The sequence below is a fragment of the Nanorana parkeri genome, unplaced genomic scaffold (genome assembly GCF_000935625.1).
Source record: "Nanorana parkeri isolate BGI_ZX_2015 unplaced genomic scaffold, ASM93562v1 scaffold305, whole genome shotgun sequence".
NCBI lineage: Eukaryota > Metazoa > Chordata > Amphibia > Anura > Dicroglossidae > Nanorana > Nanorana parkeri.
Genome location: NW_017306573.1, coordinates 237,314 through 247,368, shown reverse-complemented (window position 1 = coordinate 247,368; position 10,055 = coordinate 237,314). Strand labels below are relative to the sequence as shown.

The 10,055-nt window shown below is 48.9% G+C and overlaps 1 protein-coding gene across 1 annotated transcript in view; it reads right to left on the bottom strand.

The window, feature by feature from the left end:
* LOC108788091 overlaps window positions 1–10,055 on the bottom strand; it is a 59,675-nt gene that overhangs the window by 2,459 nt on the left and 47,161 nt on the right. Inside the window, exons 12-13 of the mRNA XM_018557825.1 lie at window positions 7,017–7,677; window positions 6,133–6,143 (exon numbers count right to left, since the gene is read on the bottom strand). Coding sequence (XP_018413327.1) covers window positions 6,133–6,143; window positions 7,017–7,677 — 672 coding nt within the window. The remainder of the gene's footprint in view (window positions 1–6,132; window positions 6,144–7,016; window positions 7,678–10,055) is intronic.

The following is a 10,055-nucleotide window of genomic DNA, read 5'->3' as shown; positions in this document are numbered from 1 at the left end:
CCCCCCCCACCCCCACCGCACATCCGATGATTCTACAAATATGTAATTCCCTGTGTAACAAACTTGGGTCAGCTGTGACCATGCAGCAAGGGAAGAGCAACTCCGGAATGCTTGGAGAGAAGTGCAGTGACTCCGGTTAGGCATCTCCTACCCACGAATGGACCTCTGGGAGGAGTCTGTAGTGTAGACCAGGAGCAACCAAACATCAGCCCTCCTGCTGCGGTGATACAAAACAAATCCCATCATACATCTGCTTCTGGGAGTCATACCTGTGGCTGTGAGTCTTGCAATGCCTCATGGGATTTCTAGGACCACAACAGCTGTAGGGCTGGAGTTGCCCACCCCTGCCATAAAGTGTCATAATCCCCCCCCATATTGGTAAGGAGACCCTGTCTGAGCTTAGAGGAAACCTAAACTAAGGTACCCGGCAATGGAAGATCTTCTATATTCACCTCCCTGGTGGCCCCGTGTCTTCCACCTCCCCTCTGTCACAGCACTGCAGCCTTCGTCAGACTCTTTAGCATTGGATGTCCCCAATGCATGTTGGCACTTCTTCCGTTGGCACTGCTCTGACCTGCAGTGATGTAATGAGGTCTAATTGCTCCCTATTCCCCACTAGGCACATAGAGGGGTGATTTGTAAACCGTTCGCACAGTGAAGAGCTCTGCAAATGAGCTTCACAGCCCATTGTGGCCACTAGATGGAGACAAGGAGCAGAGGAAATTCAGATGTTCCTCGGCTCCCTCTAGTGGCCACAATGGGCGGCAAACCTAATCCTCAATTGTTCTCTCAGCGAACTGTTTGTACTCCACCTCCATAGTGTCTACTGACAGAGGAGGGGGGAGGGGAGAAGAGATTGTTGTAGTGACTGAACAAGGAGAATCTGGAACTCTTTTCTGGGTTTAGTGTTTATTCCTCACCTGTGCTGATCTCCGGAGGAAGTTCCTTCTCCTTACACGGCTCCTCCCCCATCTCATACGGCTCGTCTTCATCTACAACTTCTACTTTAATGTCGATCAGATCTGGACCCTGTATAACAGAACCAGCCAATGGAGTACATTACATTGAGGGCTAAAGGCAAACCCATCCAAGATTCCTTACAGGGGATGCACCGATACTGGATAAACTTGACCAAAACTACTATAGTTACCCTTCAATGTAAGACCCCCAACTTCCTCTTACCTGATCAATCTGAGGCATCTCCTGATGTTCCTGTGTGGAGTCCCGGGAATACAGAGGACGAGCCTGAGGGATCTCCTGATGTTCCTGTGTGGAATCCCGGCAATACAGAGGACGGGTCTGAGGGATCTCCTGATGTTCCTGTGTGGAATCCCGGGAATACAGAGGACGGGTCTGAGGGATCTCCTGATGTTCCTGTGTGGAGTCCCGGGAATACAGAGGACGGGTCTGAGGGATCTCCTGATGTTCCTGTGTGGAATCCCGGGAATACAGAGTACGGGCCTGAGAGATCTCCTGATGTTCCTGTGTGGAGTCCCGGGAATACAGAGGACGGGTCTGAGGGATCTCCTGATGTTCCCGTGTGGAGTCCCGGGAATACAGAGGACAGGGACATCTCTCTGGGGTATTTCTCTTCCTGGATCCATCTGTAGGAAACAGAATTCTAGTCACATAATTGTGATGCAGCTATTTCTTATCATCATGTATTATGTACTTTATGTAGACACTGTATTTTTAGGATGTTTTTGGCCTCCAGAACCAAAGTCACACATCAATATAAAGTCACGGACAGAGAGAAAAGGCTGATGAAAGGAGTTCTCTGAACAAGGAGAATCTGGGACTCTCTTCTGGATTTAGTGTTTATTACTCACCTGTGCTGATCTCTGGAGGAACTTCCTCCTCTTTGACATCTCTCTTGGTCTCTCTGGTGTCTCCTGGGTCTGTGAATAAAGAAGAGAGTGAAGCCCCCTGTACTGAGATGTATGAGAGACCCCAGATAGTGTGTGTGGGGTGAGACTGGTCACGTCTCTTGGCTGGTAACACACAATGACATGATGTGAGGAGGAGAGCCGGAGTCTAATAGAGGCTGATGGCTCCTGACTCCCCCCACTAGACACATTCCGTCCCCCCATTACTGTCTACTGACAGAGGGGGGGGGGGGGGAAGAGGAGATTGTTGTAGTGACTGAACAAGGAGAATCTGGGACTCTTTTCTGGATTTAGTGTTTATTCCTCACCTGTGCTGATCTCTGGAGGAACATCATCATCCTCCTTACACGGCTCATCTTCCATCACATATGGACCTTCTTCATCTTCAACTTTAATCACAGTCAGGCCCTCATTCTGGACAACACACAAAATATCTGATTTATGAGTTGAAATAAAAGAGAGAATATCATGTTTTCTTTTTAAGACTTCCAGTTCCATATACCTGATCCTCCTGAGGGATCTCCTGATGTTCCTGTGTGGAATCCCGGGAATACAGAGGACGGGGAAATCTCTCTGGGGTATTCCTCTTACTGGATCCACCTGTAGGAAACACACACACTGACTGAATACATTGTTTCTATGTCTTTTATATCAGAGGATGTGTGTATCTAGGGGGATCCTCAATACTCAAGAAATGAAAGTCTCCTCTTACCCGGTGATGTGAGGGGCGGCCGGTTCTCCATCATGACGTCCCTATAGAGATCCCGGTGTCCTTCTAGATACTCCCACTCCTTGGTATATCTGAGTTTGCCTTTGGAAAAGAACACAGCTTTGTAAAGATCGAGTTGTAATAAATAAATATTCCAAACATTTATTGATCACCAACGTAAGGAATATTCTTCTCACTGACCACCAATGTAAGGAACATTCTTCCCATTGACCACCAATGTGAGGGACATTCTTCCCACTGACCACCAATGTGAGGGACATTCTTCCCACTGACCACCAATGTGAGGGACATTCTTCCCACTGACCACCAATGTGAGGGACATTCTTCCCATTGACCACCAATGTAAGAAACATTCTTCTCACTGACCACCAATGTGAGGGACATTATTCCCGCTGACCTCCAATGTGAGGGACATTCTTCCCAGTGACCACCAATGTGAGGGACATTCTTCCCGCTGACCTCCAATGTGAGGGACATTCTTCCCGCTGACCTCCAATGTGAGGGACATTCTTCCCGCTGACCTCCAATGTGAGGGACATTCTTCCCAGTGACCACCAATGAAAGGAAGGAAAGAGACTCCCCATAAAGACTAGGTAAGCTGGGCGGAGTTGGGAACCCCAATTTGCGTCCTTGTCACATTGGCTGCCCTATTTTTAGGGTTACGGCACTGTTATCATTCCACCTCCAAAGTTTCTAGTATAGCTAGTCAGCCTTGACTCCCCCAGAGCACATGATCCCTCCCCTACAGACAGAGCTCAGTCTCCCCTAATTCTCTCCTTCATATCATAAGAAGACATCCTTACCTTCTCACTGGCAACACTCTCCATCTGCAATGCACAAGCAGCTGCTGGAAAACAGAGCAAACTTGGTGTAACTTTTCGGGGTTTTTCTACCGCGCTACAAGAAAATGGCCGCCACCCGGAGCTTATGCAGGGTTTAAAGGACTCGGGACTAAAGAAAAATGTCCGCTGCTCTCTTCAGCTCTATGGGTCAGGGGGCGGAACCTGGTTGCCAGGCAACGTTTTCTACTCGGGCGCTGTGTGCGTTCCACAGCGGCCCATCAACTTCCGGCCTGGTTTGGCGCATGCGCAGATTCAAAATCGAGTCAAGAGCTAGTCAACATGATAATAATGAAAGAAAATCTTTATATGAAACCTCTAGAGTCAAAAGAATGACATTAATCCCTTCTCAAGCGCTCAGCTGTGACTGCTTTCAATATAGTACACATGGGGATTTATTGCCCATGGCAACCATTTTTTTTAACACTACAATTGGTTGCCTATGGCAACATCGCCATCCCTGCAAACTGACGCTGTTTCAGAGGGCAGCAACCGCTGTTGGTGGTCTGCAAGTCCCGGTTCACACAATTGTGAGCTTAAAACACCAACGCATCGGGCTCATGCCATCAACTAACCCTTTCTGCTTAGAAATCCCACGCAACACCTACAACGATGGTCTAACCCTCTCACTCTTGGCTAGGCCGGATGTCCTACTGCCCTGCTTGTTATGTTTTAAACTCTATCATGGTGCCTCAACTCTTCTTCCAGTCCCTGCGATTGGCTCTATTACGATATGTTTGGAATCATACAACATCATGTCTATGACACGTCATCTTGGTGGAACATACATGGGACGGAGGCACAGGTCTACCACATGTGGAACTCTACAACAGAACTGCGGTCTTGTGATGGGTCCTTGACCGGTTCATCCAACGCCAATATAAAGGATGGATACCTCTTCAACAAACGTATCCTCCTCATCTGCTTACTGTGGGTCAGAGGACATCTCCAAACCCGTTCCTCTAAGCTCTTGTCCTCTCTACTTCCAATATGGGAAGCCTCAATCGCTGCCCTTCTCTCTTCTCCTGTAGGCCCCCAAACACCAATCGTCAGTTCCTACTTGGCATAACTTGCACCACTTACCTCTAGGGATGCACCGATACTGATACTAGTAATCGTACTTACCCAAATGCTCCGATACTTACCTCTGATACCGGAACCTTCAGGCAGAGGGAGATCGCCCTCTGACCAGCAGTGCCGAGGGAACATGGACCCGGCCTACTTTCCAATCAGGAAGTCGGGCGGCATGTCATGACCCACCTCCCGACTTCCTGATTCTAGGCAGCCTGGCTTCCTGACCAAACATGTGAAGCCAGCTTCTAGCCAATCAGGAAGCCGGGCGGCACTTCATGACTCACGTCCCGGCCTTGTCATTGGTCAGGAAGCCACGCTGCCTAGCAAGTCAGGAAGCGGGTCATGACATGCCGCCCAGCTTCCTGATTGGCTAGGAAGCCGGACAGCACCTCATTACCTGCCCCGCCATCCTAATTGGTCAGGAAGCCAGGCAGCCTCACAAGTGAAGCTGCTGTTCTTTCGCTAGAGCCAACCAGAAAGCTGGGAGACAGGTCATGATCCACCACCGACTTCCTGATAATCCGAGCACACGGCGCCGTTATCAGTATTGGAAAGTACCAAAAAAATATCGATGCATACCTACTTTCATCCAAAGGACAACCCATGACCCTTCTCCTATCTACCAACCATTCTCCACAGCTGGCCTCAAACCCCTAAGGACCATTTCCTCTGACCAGAAGTCATTATCAGCGCCAATGATTCCAATTACGACACACTGATAACCATCTTAAGAACCAGGGAACATGAAGGGAAGTCCAGACTCTACCAACCATTGCATTTTCCCGCAAGTCATATTACACTAAGGTGTCGAAAAGAGAGCTGGGCCTCCAGAGGAGAACTGGAACACTTAAGGAACGGGTGGTAGATGTTAACCGTCTGATGCGCCTGGAGGAAAATCCAAAATAGATCCTCGAAATGTATTAAACGTGGAGGTGTTTGGGTAGCTTTTATCAACTCTGCACCTTATCGTAGAGGCTCCACCCCCTGAGGCTCCACAAATACATCTACTAATCTAAAGGGACACCTACGCCAACTGGCCACCTAACCTTCTCCTGTCTTTACTTTGCTCCTCCACTCTCCACTGCTCCTTTTTTTCTGTCTTCTGCTTTCTTGGCAAGCACAGATGGTCCCTCACCCTAACGGTCCACCATATCTAGATTACCATCTTTACTGGCCCACTCCGATAGGAAATTGTCATCATCATTTCATACATACTCACACTAGGCTGTCCATCAACATTAGACAGCAGTCTGACCGTCAAAAGGGACCTCTAATTCCCCTTCCCAATACACACATCACATGCACTCCTGTCCTCCTCTGTGGGTGGCAGGTGGCCCTAATGTTGGTCTTGGAGGTCTTTCCATGGTAGGAGCTCTTCTAAAGTTGAATGCCCAACCATTGCCCATGAGAATCTTTCCACTATGATTGACATGGCTGAATTCTCCTCCCCAATACACACAACATCATGCACCTGTCCTCCTATGTGGGTGGCAGATGGCCCTAAAGCTGCTCTTGGAGGTCAGTGGGGCCTTTCCATGGCAGGAGCTCTTCTAAAGTTGAATGCCCAACCATTGCCCATGAGAATCTTTCCACTATGATTGACATGGCTGAATTCTCCTCCCCAATACACACAACATCATGCACCTGTCCTCCTATGTGGGTGGCAGATGGCCCTAAAGCTGCTCTTGGAGGTCAGTGGGGCCTTTCCATGGTAGGAGCTCTTCTAAAGTTGAATACCCAACCATTGTCCATGAGAACCTTCCCACTATGATTACCATGGCTGAATTCCCCTCCCCAATATACACAACATCACGCACGGTCCTGCCCTCCTATGTGGGTGGCAGACGGCCCTAAAGCTGCTCTTGGACGGCCTTTTCCATGGCAGGAGCTCTTTTAAAGTTGAAGGCCCAAACACGGCTCATGAGAAGTTCTCCACCATGATTGATGTGGCTGAAAGCCATCTTTTGGTTTAAATGAAGAAGTTAGGGTGAACAAAGACAGGTCCTCTTTATTTATTTTACAGCAGCAAGAGAAACAAGGTCTGAGCCCTGGATGACATAATTTATTGAGTCTACATCGGAGTACCTCGTACTTGATCAGGGTGGATGAAGAAGGTCAAGTGATTCCAAAAAGTTGGACCATCGAAGATCCCATTGTGACTGCCCTCTATGATACCGCATGATTTTGGTCCCTATTGTCAGTCTCTTTTGGACCTCCACCTCTTGCTTACCCCAATTCCCCCTACAGAGTTCCTACCCCACTTTTTTGTTGGTCTCTCTTTGTCTCCAAAAATTGCCAACCCAAAAAAAGATGGTGCTGCTCATGTCAGCATGAACGCCCACAAACCGTTCCTCGTTTACTGGGACGTTACCCTATGAGGCTGTGAGGAGCACATGGGGCACATTGTCGCAAAGTCGTCCGTGGCCTCGTCACCCCTTCACTGGTGCAAATACTGATGGGCGATCAGAGAGGTTTTCCTTTTGAAACTCTTGCTGCAAACCGAGCAAGAAAAGGGCTTCTCCCCCGTGTGAGTCCTTTCATGCGTGGCCAAGTTTGACTTCTGTGTGAACCTCTTTCCGCACACGGGACAGGAATACGGCTTCTCGTCGGTGTGGGTCCTTTCGTGCGTGACCAGGAAGTCCTTCAACGCAAAAAGTTTCCCGCACACCGAGCACGAATAGGGCTTCTCCCCCGTGTGGATAAGCTCGTGCCGATCACGACGGGCCTTGACCGGAAAAGGCTTGCTGCAGTAAGAGCAGACGTACGGTTTCAACCCCGTGTGGATCCTGAGGTGTTTCACGAGGTCTCCTTTTTGGGTAAAACACTTTCCGCACTCCGAGCAAGGAAACGGTTTCTCTCCCGTGTGAATTCGGAGATGTTTCACGAGGTCGCCTTTCTGAGTGAAGCATTTGTCGCATTCCGAGCACGGGTACGGCTTCTCTCCCGAGTGGAACTTCTGATGCTGGGCCAGGATGGCCGTGTCTGGGAAGGACTTCCCGCACTGGGAACAGGAGTACGGCCTCTCGTCGGAGTGAACCTTCTCGTGTTTCACCAGGTGGGCTTTTTGGGTAAAGACTTTGCCGCAGTCGGAACAGGAGAAAAGACGTTCCCTTACGTGGATGCGCTCGTGGGCCAGAAGTTCTGATCGCTTACAGAAACTTTCCGCGCACTCGGAGCACGGGAAGTTTCTGGGACACCTAGCGCCCTTGGGGTGGAGTGATGGATCTACGCCGAGAATATTGGGTTCCAGATCGGGGATCATGGTGTATCGCCCATCTGAAAAAAAAAAGCGCAAGGGACAGATAGAGGCTTGACGCCGACCTCCAGCCAATTCTGGATAGAGTAGAGAAGGTTACACTTCCTACCCAGTATTTATTCGCATCTGGGAGACTTTTCCCTCACTTCCTGTCCCCGTGACACCTGTACAAGTAATGGGGGGGAGCAGTTGTCACTGAGAATAGGAAGGCCCAGCCGACATTACAAAACACTAACCCTTCCTCAGCCTGATACCGGTCTGAACCTCGAACCCAGAAAGAAGCTTCAGCGAATTCCCCACCTGCAGCTGCATGCAACCAAAGGGGCAGGATGCTGTGACATGATTGACCTTATATGGCCACATGGCCATATTTGGTCAACGACATTGAGCTAATAAGGCCATATAAGTTCAACAATGTCAGCAAAAGCATCCCGCCCCTTTGCTTACGTGCAGCTGTTGGTCTGTTAGCTATCCCATTGAAAGAAATGTATCATGTCTGCTCAATAAATGCCAAATATACCTGTTGATCCTGTCAGATATCCAATGAGCTTGGCAGTGCTATCAGCCCTGTTCAGTCCTCTCTTTCAGCTACAGAACACCTTCTTCGTGTTATGTCGATAAGGAGACATGTTCTGTAGTGCTAGCACATCTCCTATGCTAGGGTGACAACGCTTCGTCAATACAGGTGAGCGTTGTCACCCTAGGACAGGAAGTGTGTTACTGGCGGGATCACCAGGTGACAAGCCATAGGAATGAAAACTAATGGAGACACCACATTCTAAGGAGGCTGATGGTCCCTGTCTCCCCCACTGGGAACATACTGCCTCCCCGTTACTGACTGGTGACCTCCAATAGAAAAGTTATTTTTGGGGGTTTAGACTATAATGGGGTGACGTGAAGAGGGGAACATTCAAAATCTGGGACACCTCTCTCTGTTTAGAGGTTAGTACTGACCTGTGCCGATCTCTGGAAACATGTCAGCCTCTTCAATTTTTCCCACTATTACTTCCCCCTCTTCTTCTTCCTCTTCATATTCTTCTTCCTCCTCTGGAGAGACTTCCTCCTCTTCAATCCTCACATGTCCTTCTTCCTCCTCCTCCTCCGGTTTGATGTTTCTCTGAGTGTCTCCGGGGTCTGTGAATAGAGATGAGAGTGAAGCCCCCTGTACTGAGATGTATGAGAGACCCCAGAGAGTGTGTGTGGGGGGAGACTGGTCACGTCTCTTGGCTGGCAATACACAATGACATGATGTGAGGGGAGGCGGAGTCTAATAGAGGCTGATGGCTCCTGACTCCCCCCACTAGACACATTCTGTCCCCCAATACTGTCTACTGACAGAGGAGGAGATAGAAGAAGAGGAGATTGTTGTAGTGACTGAACAAGGAGAATCTGGGACTCTTCTCTGGATTTAGTGTTTATTCCTCACCTGTGCTGATCTCTGGAGGAAGCTCCTCCTCTTCTTCCTCTTTAATTATCACTTTTAGCTCCTCCTCAGCTTTGAAGTCTCTCTGAGTGTCCTCGGGGTCCGTGAATAAAGAGGAGAGTGAACCACTCTGAGATGTATGAGAGATCCCATGTGTGTGGGGAACTGGTCTTTTTAATTCCTCACCAGTGCTGATCTCTGGAGGGATTTCCTCCTCCTCCCACGGCTCATCACCCTCCACATAGAGATCTTCTGCTTCAGCTTTAACATGAATTAGGGTTGTACCTTGATGTTCCTGTGTGGAATCCCGGGAATACAGAGGACGGGTCTGAGGGATCTCATGATGTTCCTGTGTGGAATCCCGGGAATACAGAGGAGAAGCTTGAGGGATCTCTTGATGTCCCTGTGTGGAATCCCGGGAATACAGAGGACGGGCCTGAGGGATCTCCTGATGTTCCTGAGTGGAGTCAAGACATGAAAGTCTCCCCTTACCCGGTGATGTGAGGGGCGGCCGGTTCTCCATCATGACGTTCCTGTAGAGATCCTGGTGTCCTCCTAGATACTCCCACTCCTTGGTATGTTTGAACTCATTAAAAACAAAAACACAAATTTGAAAATACGGCCCCAATAAATGATGTAAAAAGGACATTGATATAGAAAACATAAACCAGAATGTATTGTTCTTTCAGTTTTACGTTGAAGAATTGAGTACAGAAAAAAGATTGAAGTAGGTTTGAAGAGGTCAAAAATGGGAGAGAGAGAAAGCTGTAATAGTGAGGATGGGGGGATAATGGGGGCACGGGAACAAAGGAAGAGGAGAATTGGAGAGGGAATGGGGTATAAAAGA